Source organism: Halyomorpha halys, unplaced genomic scaffold (genome assembly GCF_000696795.3).
Source record: "Halyomorpha halys isolate HHAL.00 unplaced genomic scaffold, Hhal_1.1 Scaffold601.1, whole genome shotgun sequence".
Classification (NCBI taxonomy): Eukaryota; Metazoa; Arthropoda; class Insecta; order Hemiptera; family Pentatomidae; genus Halyomorpha; species Halyomorpha halys.
The window spans coordinates 386,376-399,320 of record NW_027112563.1 but is presented as its reverse complement, the minus strand read 5'-3'; the positions used below and the strand labels follow the sequence as shown (position 1 = coordinate 399,320).

At 29.7% G+C, this 12,945-nt stretch overlaps 2 protein-coding genes across 3 annotated transcripts in view; both read right to left on the bottom strand.

Moving 5' to 3' along the window:
* Nucleotides 1-1,437, bottom strand: part of LOC106684682 (bromodomain-containing protein 7) — a 31,343-nt gene extending 29,906 nt beyond the window's left edge. Inside the window, exons 1-2 of one of the 2 annotated variants that reach the window (XM_067050365.1) lie at nucleotides 1,341-1,412; nucleotides 885-1,013 (exon numbers count right to left, since the gene is read on the bottom strand). In XM_067050365.1, the coding sequence (XP_066906466.1) occupies nucleotides 885-933 (49 nt within the window). In that variant the 5' untranslated portion in view covers nucleotides 934-1,013; nucleotides 1,341-1,412. Of the gene's footprint in view, nucleotides 1-884 lie in introns of both variants that reach the window. The other variant, XM_067050364.1, reaches the window with a different exon arrangement.
* A 3,611-nt stretch (nucleotides 1,438-5,048) lies between these two features.
* The window catches only part of LOC106684675 (lipase member J), a 16,300-nt gene continuing 8,403 nt past the window's right edge, over nucleotides 5,049-12,945 (bottom strand). The window contains exons 3-8 of the mRNA XM_014426892.2: nucleotides 12,796-12,913; nucleotides 12,464-12,716; nucleotides 11,556-11,681; nucleotides 11,198-11,282; nucleotides 6,965-7,107; nucleotides 5,049-5,380 (exon numbers count right to left, since the gene is read on the bottom strand). Coding sequence (XP_014282378.1) covers nucleotides 5,222-5,380; nucleotides 6,965-7,107; nucleotides 11,198-11,282; nucleotides 11,556-11,681; nucleotides 12,464-12,716; nucleotides 12,796-12,913 — 884 coding nt within the window. The 3' untranslated portion in view covers nucleotides 5,049-5,221. The remainder of the gene's footprint in view (nucleotides 5,381-6,964; nucleotides 7,108-11,197; nucleotides 11,283-11,555; nucleotides 11,682-12,463; nucleotides 12,717-12,795; nucleotides 12,914-12,945) is intronic.

The following is a 12,945-nucleotide window of genomic DNA, read 5'->3' as shown; positions in this document are numbered from 1 at the left end:
ACCAGATTTTTATACAATACAGTTATCAATAAGATAAAAATAATCCCTCCTAACCTTTTGATCGGAAAGGAGAAGGGCGGAAGTCAGTAATCTTTTTTTTGTGATTAGTAATTTGACAACAATAAACTAAACTAAACCTTCTTATTCATCATTCATGATATAAATTTGGATATTCAATTGAATAAATAATAAATTTATAACTGAAACTTGCAATTCTTAATTTATTTGACTTTTACAATTTTAAATAGAATTTGAAATGAACAGTTTAATAGGAATACATTTGTAACTGCTATAATAAAATTCTACTATATTATATTTCTGGGTATATATTATATTACTGAGTTACACATTTTTTGTAGTTCTTGACAACTTACAGATATAATCAAAAAATTATTTCTGCTGTCAAACTTTGTTACGATATAAATACAAATAAACTGTACCACTGCAACCCATGAAGGGTCTTGGGCTCAGTAATTGGTAGGGAAGTACCATTTCTAGACCAACGGTTGTGCTAAGAGATGATTTGATCAAGATCACGACTAATCACCAGGTTTTACCCCAATTTAAAGCACCCACTTTATAGAGGCTGGGTAGTTCCAAAATTTTAAAATAAGTACATTAAAAAACTAATATGATTCAAGCTAGCTTATTTAAAATTTGTTTACAAGTTGCACAACTAAAACTAATTTGAATGTTGATGATAAAAAATAAAAATTGTTTCTAAGGACCCTATAAACTATTACATATCACAAAAACATAGGATTTTGCTATAAGATATCTCATTATCAATTACATTTATACCATTAATAAACATAGTTTAGACAAGTAACAGATGTTAACAAAGCATAGTATCAAAAGAACCTAAAAATTAACTAGCTACTAACCTTCATATTTATCTTTTTTGTGTTTTTTGTGTTTCTTACTAGATCCCATGATTATCACATTTAAGAAAGGATGAGTTCAATATAAAATGTTTATATTCTTTTTCCATTCAACATTAGTAAGAGCTATTACTGTAACAAGTTCATACTAATATCTCACATTGTATAAGAAAGTTCCATTTACATTTCTTTAATTGAAACCTGTTTCTTCTAAACTATTCATCACAAAACTTTAATTGCCAGAGTAAACACTAAATGGCATTGATACTAACAAATATGCATTTAAATTTATTAAAATGGTACTTAAAAGAATCTTTTAAAAAAATACAGAATATGTTTAATATGACATCTAAAAACTAAAGCAAATATTTAGTTATACTCAGTAACATATCATAAAGCTTAAATGTATGACAATTCAAATAGCTAGGAGAATTCAAACTCATCGAAAGTAAATCTCACAATGTCTTATTTTAAGATATAGATCAAAATCTTGACATCACAATCATTTACAAAACTACCGGCAATAACTAATGTAAATCAAAACACTGCCCCCTAGGTTACAACACTATACAAAGAGAAACCATTTTCATCGATGGTACGTTTTAAACTATAAGAAAATATCTGCCAACTCAACACACCACGCCTACCATGGCATGCAGAACTGGGATCTTGTTTTGTGTACTAAAGAGAGTTTAATATTCTTCTAAGTAATATTTTGACGATTAGAATTTTATTTTAGCTTCAATAACAAACAAAAAATATGCTAAAACAAAATAAACTAACGTCAATAAAATGGATTAACTCATAATCGTTAACTAATGGAAGTAATTGTTGGTCAACACGATAATAAATTTTCTTTTTAGTTTACTAAAATAATTCGATTTTATATGGTTAGAGTCCATAAGACTTTAAATTAATAGTTGCTCCTTCGTTAGTTTTGTTTGTGATCCATTTTGTTTTACAGGATCTGATTGCAGCACAATTTTAAATCACAAGTGATGGGTGCTTGACTACTGATGATTTGTGATAATTTTTTTCTATCGAGAACAATCAATCTAGTGAAAAAAGTTGTTTTGCTTTCATTTATTTAGATAGCCGACGTTTATAATCTGAAGGAAAGATATATACAACGCAGTATGATATTCTGTTTCTGTCATTGAACATGCTCTTAATTTTTTTTTTTATACGCTGATTTCAGACCTTTAATTATTTTACAAATTAAATGAACTCATTGCTTATTTTAAAAGTGAATTCTACGATGGTAACTTCTGTTGGAAGAGAGGGAAATTATATTTTTAAAAATTAGTTACATACACTTAGTTTACTCAAGCCGCTGCTACGCGATGTTACGTACGGTTGACCTAGCTCTAGATTTGTAGGAGTTTGGATGGAGTAAAATTCCAGTTTCACTCCTACATGGTGGTAAGGCAGTGGATTAAGGAGTCCGACTATACATGGAATGCCGCAGGTTCCGAGTCTTGATGTGTTTACGTAAGTATAGGTTATATTTTTTGTTATAGTTATTGACTTTTAATAACCTGTTATTTTAAATAACTGGTGTTGGTAATATGTATATCTCCTAATAATTTCTTATCTATTAAACAAAGTCTAATATTTCATTTTAATCGAAAATTGAAATTTATTTTATAGTTTTATCCTATAATAAACAAGTGCAGTTGTTGCATAAGTGATATTTATGAAATATTTTCAGTTCGAGATATGCTGTGTTCTTATTTCTAATTTTTGGGACCTATATTTTATGTAAACTAATTTTCCTACACAATACCTTGGCGTCGAAACATGTATGGAAACATGTACCCAAAAACAGCTGGATTTTTACTTCTTTAAATGATCTGTATGTTTAATCTTTCTAGATTATTTGGAGTAAAAGGTTTATAGAAAAAGCTGAATGAATATTTCAACCAATGTTTGCTGTAAATCGTAGATTTTTTTGTAAAAAAGTTACAAGCATTATTTGAGTAGAAGTAGTGTGCATGTGTATACTCCATATCAAAAGGGCTCGACAAATCATGTTCAATAGGTAAGGTGTGCTGGATAGGAGATAAATTGAAGGGAACATTGGTGAGTTTTACAGGTATTCGCCATAAATCCTCACAGGATGGAAACTCCTCTTCGCAAGCTATTCCCTTAGTATCGCGTAAGTTGGAATTTCCTGATCCACTAAGGTATATTATTACTCACTGCCTCCTGCAGAGGTAAATCCGTAAGGCGGACTGTCACACTTTGGTTTGTCAAGTTTGTCTTATGTAGTACCTCTGAGCTTAAGTTAAGAACGACATCTAGAGATGCTACGCATAAGACATTAGCTTTTAGTGGAGTAGAAGATTCTATTGTAATCTTTATTGATTCAAACTATATATATCAGAATATTACAATATATAACATTGTTATTACTAGTATACTATTAAAGTAATTACAAATAAATGATACATAATAGTTTACGTCACGGCAGTTAGGTTCGCAGCTCTCAGATTGTTACCGCCAGAAGATTTTAGGTGTGTCGCTACATTTGTATATAATTACTGGATTATTTTAGCTACCTGTAAATAAAGAATTAAATAAATGTATGCGCCTTCTCACTCTATATTAACACGTTAAGTGCCACGCGATGTCTTAAGGAAACCTCCACCAAGACACGCGTGCTGCTTAGTAATGCGGAATAGCAATAATTACAAAGCAAAGGAGGGATATTAATAGATTCACGAGTAATGTCCATTATGCATACTTCGGTAAAAGATTTGATAATAGAGACTAAAGATGGGAACCCCACAAGGTATTTCGTTTAATTGCTAAAGGGCTGGGACTGTGGGAAAAAAACCAAAGCCTTGTCCAATCCCAATGGTTTTGAGAGAGCCACAAAGAATTATTATTCCATTCTGCTTGGATCTCCCCTCTTTTCTATACTCTTTGTCCTTTCGCCAGGTTCCGTGAATACTTATAGAACGGGCTACCCTATCGACTGTAAGCGAATACCTTACAGAGGGGGTGACTGTTCCTGCAAAGACCTAAAGTCACTTTCTTTAGAACTTGCCATCCGCATAGGACCTGCACTTCCGTAAACGAATAACTTACAGAGTGGAGTTTCCGTCCTGCTGGGTTTTACTGCCCTTAAATCCAGGATCCAGTGTAGAAAAATACTTGCTTTTTGCATAATGAAGTTGTGGCCAACTTTCTGGGCAACAGCAAACATGGAAATAAGAAAAAGTATGTGTGATTAGGGAATAACTTGAATATGAAACTCATTTCTTACATATAATTATTGTATTTTTTTATTATTTGAAGAATAAGAAAACAATTTCTAGAACATCTATTAAATGGAAAAAAATATGCTAGGATAGTGGAATGCAAATTTGATGATTCAATGATTTTTTTTTATCTACTTTAGTTTCAACACATGATCATGTTTGTTTATAAAAATATCTATTTCATTGATATATGTAAATAACTAAGTTTTGGCTTAGTGGACGAAATTATTTTTTCTTCATCTCCCTCTTTTTTCTTTAATAAAGTTTATAAGGTTTCGAGAGAAGATTTTCTTTTCAGTATTAACATGTTTTGTATTAAAATATTTTGTTCATATGTACCGAATGATTCTTAAGGGACTTAGTTTCCGAATATTTTTTTTTCTACTCTAAATAAAAGAAAGAGTTAATAACGTGATTTTTATGGCGAATAACAAAAATAAGTAGAAGTTGAGAGGGAGAGGGGAAGATTCATTTCGTTCACGCGTTCACGATTGTGGTATTATTGGAATATTTTCCTAGTGGCACATTCCTTAGATTAAATTTCTATTTCTTCAAATAATTTTCTTATTCACCTTCAGAACAACTGTCAAGACATGTATACAGAATACTTTAAAATGAGAATATCTGACAATCTGCTTTCATGTTTTTCTCAATCTTAAATTAGATCATTTTTAACAAACTTTTAGGAAGTATGAGTGTGGGATCATGTACTAATGTTTTATTAAAAGCTATTTTAAATAAAACAAAAATAACAATGTTTCTTGGATAAATATTACCCAGAAAGTTTTGCATTTTATTTTACTACAGTTTAAAACAAAAATATACTAGCTAATAAATTACATTTCTACAAATATGAGTAATATATTTACTTATTTTCAGACACATCTTTTTAAAGAGAGAATTCTAAAATTTATTTTTGTATTTGTTTAAAAAATATTATGAAAATAATTTGACATTAGTAAATTGAAATCTAAGAATTTTTATTGAAATTTATTTAATTTATATATTTCATTGTAATTTATATATTAGAACAATAAAATTCTATGAAATCATTTTATAATAACTTTTTTATGTTTATTTACTTAAAATCTCTTTCATTTTTTGAACTACAGTTTTATAATTCTTTTCATTTTCTTGTGATGTCGGAAAGATGAAATCTAAGTGGTTGAAGTTCTCATCTTCTATGTAATGTTTTGTGTCCACAGTAATTTCATTGAGGAGAACTTGAACGTCCTGAAATATATTTTAAATATTATAATGCATGTATCAATGTTTTACTACACAGTTGTGAGTAAATGGAAACTAACTTTACGAAAAATACAATTAAAGGTTCTCTCTTTTAGGAAAATTACAACTTTTACATTAATCTTTTGATTGGATAGATTTAGATTTTATACCTGGATCCGGTGTGCCAAAGTCCGCACAGAAATATATGTGTAAGGCTTTTCAAGAGATTTTCAAGTTTCTTGAAATAAGGTAAATTGTAAGATAGCATGTAAGGATCTAATGATGTCTCTGGTTATGAAAGCTCAACAAGTCCAGGCAAAAGGTAAAGTCACACTAGATTGAGTGGCAAGGCGGGCGGTGAGACTTTAAATTGGAACAGATAAAGTACTAGACGTTGGATAAAAAATTTATCAACCAATCAAAGTAAGCAATAGAAAGTGTCAAATAGAAGCTCAGATGGTGGTTCCCTCACAAGATTTCCTTTAAATATATAAATTATTGAACATAGTTTTCTAAGCATTCATGCTGAGATATGGATTTGAGATGGCAACCATCATTTGAAAATTTGTAGATTGTGAAAAGCCTGACTGTGATAATGCTTCAAATCATGCCATTCAAGCAGATAAAGATCTTGAACCACTAGATATTCTAATTGAGATAAGACTAAAGATTCTAATTTTAAAGCACTAAAGATTCTACAATGATATTATGAGTGAGGTGAATTATATCTCCTTTGTAAAACCAACAGGATCAAAACAGTGGGGAGGGGGTAATATATATATATATATATATGACAGGTTTATTAGTTATTAAAATTATTTGCTAGAAAAATAAACATTTATTAAATTAATAATTTTTTTCACTTCTGGAGAGATGAGGGGCAGCTGCTGTTATGGAAGACTACTTACTTAGTATATTAATACTTGTGAAATTTCTCTTCCTTCTTATTGTCTCTATCTTTATTAATTTTCCTTGAGAATTACATTATTCTTTTCCTTATCCACTTGATAATTAAATCCATATAGTTTAATTGTGTGTGATTGGGTGTGCCTACGTCCTTCCACGTGCGTGCAGTTTAAAACAGAATGAGAGTCCACATGTTAAATTAAGACTATTTATAAATATAAATTAGCAAGGATGGATGTAATTATCAAGGAGGTCACGTAAGGATGTTTTAAAAAAGTAATATATTCCCATAGATGGGGAAATGACCTCGAAACGTTGTGGAAAAATGAATAAAAATAGAGACAATAAGAAGAAAGACAAATTAAAAAAAAACAAACTGTATTAGCATTGCACCTTTCATTACTAACGCCACTAGAAAAAATTACGGTAGAGAAACTTAATTTTAAATATTGAAGTTCTATAAATTGGTAGGTTCTCCGCATGTTTGTTTAATGTCATTTTATCACTAACAACAAAGTTACTTGATGTGTATATTTTTATACAATAGTAAATAACAATAAATAAATTATAATTATAAAAACAGTTAAATATTTTTGTAACTTTTGGTATTGTTATTTTCTTAAATTCAAAAAGAAAATACTAAAATGCAAACAGGAATAGTTCAATTTTGTTTTTCTTTATTACCTGAGTTGATGCCAAATGATCGCTTTCACAGTAAAAAACATTGAGCTTATTCTTAAAAGCTTTCAGATCAATCTCTGGGGCAGCTGCTTGCCCATAGACTACATTATTTTTTTCTTCTCCATAGTCGAAAAATGTGGCTTTACCTAAAAACATAATAAATAAATAAATAAAAACCTATTAATAATTATTATCTATAGATATAACATTGTTCTATGTTGCTAGTACTAGCACTGATATTTGTGGGGCAAATAGCTCGACTGTTGGGCTTTCGTCCTTTTCATCCTTTTCATCCCCCCCCCCCCACCTTGTACTGACTATAATGCGATTCACAACATACATAAATTGAGAAATAAAATAAATTGTAACCTGGTGGGAATCGAACCGTAGCCACTTCTAACCGGACTATTACGACTAACGTTGTCATATATCACACTAGAGAGAATTTTTCCTTTTATGTACCTGGACAATGGCATTAGAAAATGAATAAACAAGTTAATTATAATATCCGCCTTCTTTTTAGCGATGTAAAATTTCTATAACACTATTCGCGTGTTATAAAATTAATATTTGTTTGTTTTCGCGACATTTTATTTTAAATATAAATAGTAAAATTAATAGAAACATTAAACCTTTTAGGTGACATTCTCAATTACCAGATCATATTTACGTTCAATAGTTCTTGAGATATAGCTTTTTAAGAAGCAGCATTTCATAAAAATGTTGAATTGAACGTACTGAAAGATCATTAGTTAATGAATTTATTTTGAAAAATCAATATCTCAAAAACCATTTGACGTACAGATGTCTATTAGCACTCAAATTAAAGCTAGTTTATTGGGCTATAAAGTAGTTCATGACGTTCATTTTCGTAGGAGTAGTAGTTTTCATGAAATTTGGTAAAATAAATTGATTTATAGTTGTTCGGACAAATTTTCATTTGCCAAATTTATATTCATATGTGAACATCATAAAAACTACTACCTCTACGAAGATAAGTGTCATAAACTACTTTATAATAAGTTAAATTTCCTTTATTTTGAGTGTTGGCAGACATATGTGCGTCTAATGGGTCTAGAGATATATTTTTTCAAAAATCCAACATTTCATAGATACAACTAGAAATTAACGTTTTGTGAGCTAATTTGTCGAATAACATAAAAACTACCAACAACACTAGAAAATCTAAAAGAACCTTATTTAAAGAAGAGTAAATTTTCTGAAATATCATCCCTAATAAAGCTATTTACGTCCAATACTTCTCGAGATATAGCCTTTTAAAAAGCAACATTTCATAAAAATGTACTGAAATATCAGTAGTTAATTGATTTATTTTGAGAAATCTATATCTCAGGAACTATATGACGTACAGATGTCTATTAGCACTAAAATTAAAGCTAGTTTAATGTACTATAAAGTAGTTCCTTGATCATTGCCTTCGCAGAAGTAGTAGTTTTCATGATATTTGCTAAAATAAATTGATTTATAGTAGTTCGGACAATAAGTTTCAATATGATGAAGTTTCAATATTCTATTTCAATATGATATAGAGCTCCGAATGAAAAATTAATGTTTTTTTTTAAGGTTTTGAAACAGCCGTCATTTTTTATTCCCCCTACTTATACTTGGCAGACTCATCAGTTTTGACTAGTAATTATACGTAGTTTTCATTAAAGTAATAAAAAATTGGGGTGAAATAACTGCCTTTTTTCTTCCCGGCTCTTGTACTATAATAAACACTTTTAATAGTTGAATTTAAAAATCATAAATTTTGGATTTCATTAAAAGTACCGCCAATGAAGCTTAAGGAATACACTAATTTATTTTTCGTTCCAATATCTGATGAATCTTAAAGTTTTTTTATATAAATTTAAATGAAGTGGATTAATTGAATGAAGTAGAATAAATTTTATTTTATACTAAATGATGATGATTCACATGAATTTGATTTATTTCTCTCCAAACTCAATGAACTTCCTATCATAGGGACTTAAAGAGTCACGTTGCACAAGAGTAAACTATTGTTCAACCAACATATAAATTTAAAATTAGAAAACGAAAGGGAAATAATGTACAAATTTTGTCCACAATGTAATAAAAAGTCAAAATTATCCAACAAAAATTAATTGATACTCTATAAAGCATTACTAAGGTCTATGTTAACATGTCCCTGTCCAATATGGGGCTTCACTAATTCAACCAACTTAAATAAAGCTACGAGCTAAAACAAATGCATCAGCATTGTTAACTTCTATTCGTAGAACACAAGAATAATTAAGATACATTCAGAGCTAAATATAGGCACCGTACATGAATGCTAAACATTGATTTATAATTTCTTTCAATCTTTTCCTAACTCTTTAAACTCGTTAATAACGGAAATAGGAAATTATACTCTAACAACAACTCGTAGAAATAAACAAAGTTATATTACAGAATAAATTATCAATAATCGATCTTTATTTTATTTTATTTCAAAACTGTTTTGGCATTTTTTTTCAGTTTATTTCTTACAAAAAAGGTAAAACATAGTTAATTTGTAATAAGTAGAAAAAAAAAATGAATTGTTGAATTGTATAAGGGTGTTTCTTCAAGCAATATTGTAATTATTGTATATATTATATAAAAAACAATGATCTTTCTAAAAACATAGAATTTATAATGACAAGTTTGTTTAGGACTTTTAAATAAACTCCTTATTGATTTTTTTTTTTTAAGTTAGGAGATAAATTATTGATGATGATTTACAACTTTTTCGGGAATATAAAAGTGTTTTATTGATCATTATGTAAGTTAATTTAAATTCCAGCAGAAATTGTTTTTAGAAGGGCACAAAAAAAAAAAAACTCATTATAACACTCTATATTGGATTAAACTTCCTAATATTTAGCAGGGAAGGCCAACGAACACAGGAATCCTACTGTGGAATCTCTGGAAAATCCAACTGGTTTCTCTGAGTCATGCAAGATTCTTTCGTTCCATTTAAAGGAAATGAGTTTCAAAATTTAAAATAACTGCTTATTTCAATATTAAAAAAATCGTTTTGTTCAGGATTAAAATTTGCAGGGTATAGCATAAAATTATTTCAAAAATTAAAATTTTCGTTTTCTTTAGAGTAGGCGCCCCCCTCTTTCTAGATCAGCCAATGGTAGCAAGTGCTTTCACCTTTATTATTATATATTATAAAAAATAACTTCTATCACTCATTGAAATAACTTTTTGTTTTGCGTTTAATTAACAACCCATGAGCCCAGTTTACTGTATATGTATACTGTAATTTTGTTTGCATAAGGAATAATACTTCGTGCCATAAAACTTCTAACGTTTAATATTATCACATCATCCATAAAGACCTTAATGTTTCTTATGTAACCGATCTAGCCCGAACCAGATATCAATCCTTCCATTATAAACTCTCAAACCACTCAAATCCATTAGTTTCTCACCTTGCTCCCTCTTTCATTCCTGACAACCCTCCGAGGCGCCTGAAAAGAAGATGGCCTCGAGGCCTTATATTGTAAAAATGTTTTTAGAGTGCTACTAATGGGTATAGCTTCTTTCTAAAGTTTCTAAAAGTCTACATGCCAGTATCATACCGTTATGATCTTACTTCAAATTTACTTGTAGTATTTGATGTACTGTTATAAATGTCAATAAATAAATAAAGTCAAGGATATTCCCATAAAAATAATCGACCGGTTTTTTAAAAATAATCTTGTTGTTCCATTAGACCAGTGGTTCGCAAAGTGGGCGCTACCGGTGATGGTCACAGGCGCATTGGGGGGGGGGGTGAATAACTATAAGTCACTGTCAACAATATTACAACTGACGAAAATAGAGCTGAAGATTACTAAGTTGGTAGCAGCACGCCAGGTTCACCCTTCTCATTAAATCATCTCGAATGTTTTAACTTTTTTTATATTACATTCTATTCTGAGCTCAATAAATAGTTTCATGATTTCGCAGTTAAATTTCCTAATTTACACTTCTCTTTGCTATATATTTCGAAAAAGGTAGAAACATTTTTACATATATATATTTCTTACTAATTGCTATTAAAATTTTTTAAAAAAAATTCCAGGGGACGCTAATATTACGGGGGAGGGGGGTATTAGTTCCCTGGAAAGGAGGCGGTAGGAAACCACTGCCTTAGCTTCATCGATGTCTTAATACTCCTTCCAATGAACTACCAAATTAATCATTAATTTTTGTCATATTGGAGTATAACAAGTTTACCCTTCATAATACACTGCTGAAGATGTTCTAGATTTTTCTTTGACGTACCGGCCGGCATAAAGTCACCAACTCTCTGTCTTGACATCTGAAAAGAAATTATAATTTCATTACTAATTGACGACAATTCATTACTTCAGGAACTGTTAAGGAAAATTGAATTAGTCCCGCTGTTCTAAACTAAATTTTTGATTTTCATATCAAATTAAGAATTCATTTACTGATCAGTAATAAATGACTTATCTATGTATCTCAGAATCTGTTAGAATGTTTTTTTTTAAACAATTGTGTGTGCGTGATAAAAAATAAATATATATATTCTTTATCAATTAATATTTTTAATAAACGCATTACAACTTACATCCATTCCCATATTACAGTAAGTTATCGCCATGCTAGGTAAATCTTCGCAAACGATTTGATGTTCTGTCTTTGGAACGTCTGAACGAGGGTAAGCCTCCCATTTCTTCTTTTCTTCAAAGCCTTTCTAAAATTTAAAATTAATAAGTGAACAGAAAATATTTTATATTCAGATTAAAATGAGATTATGTTCAATAAGTTATACAAATAATTTAACGGTTTAGCCTATTTTTGTTTTTATTAAAATATGACTCTCGAAAACAAGAAGTGCGAATAATTGGAATGAAAGGGTAAATTTTATTTAAAGAGAAATAATAGAATTAATTACTCAAACAAATTAATTTTTCCTCCCTATTCTTCATTTTTATTTTACTGCAATATTTAGAGGTTGATATTTTTTAAGTGTAAATAAATTATATGTAATTTATTTATTTTTTTAAATTTTAACTTAGTCTACAAATAGTCTCATTAAAGGATTTTTCTGAAACATGAAACTTATAAGCCAACACATGGTTCTTTGATAACGAAGTAAGAATATTTAGTTAAATTTTAATAAGTTTAAATAAATAGTTAATTAAGGTTTGAAAATGAACATTAGGAATACATAAAGTAATAATTTGAATGACCATGTTAGATGACAGGAAACTAGAAGATATTTGTTCAGTCGACGAGGAAAATGTCAAAATTACTGTTTAATGGAAGAATATTGGTTAACACACTGCCTTGTACAAATACAATTAACAATGTTCCTTTGTGTAGAGCTTATTAGATGAAATATGAGCTAACTTATATCGAAGAATAACTTATATCGAATCGACACTTTTATGTTTAAAAATTGAAAAAATTACATACATGTATTTTGGATTAGAAGTACAGATCTCAATGATCATTTTTTTTTTTTAAACTTACCATTGTATCTACAGCCATTGTGTACATCGAAGAACCCTCTTTGAGCATGAATTGGTATTTGGTGAAGAAAAATACAGGAGCCAAAAGAATAGCGTTCTTGATCTTACTTGCTGTTTCTGGGACCTTGCTTGCCATGAGGAAGAAGGTTGTGGTTCCTATTGAATGGCCAATGTAGTGAATCTGTTTCGCTTTCGTCTTCTCGATGACATAATCTATTTGGGTGGGTAGGTCGTACAATCCAGCTTCTTGCCAACTAATTGATGAAAAGAATATAATTAGATATGCAGCATTATAATTCGTTATTATTAATGTAAGATGTGGTGATAACTGACGTAAAATCCCAAAATTTTTCGTCAGTGTCCGGGTTGAGAGTTGTGTGGTTTCTGCCGTGGACAGTACCTCTTATTCCGGATAACCAAACGTCATGGCCTTCGTCTACCAGCTGATAACCTTAAAAAAAAAGGTTAGCTTCAATTTTGCCA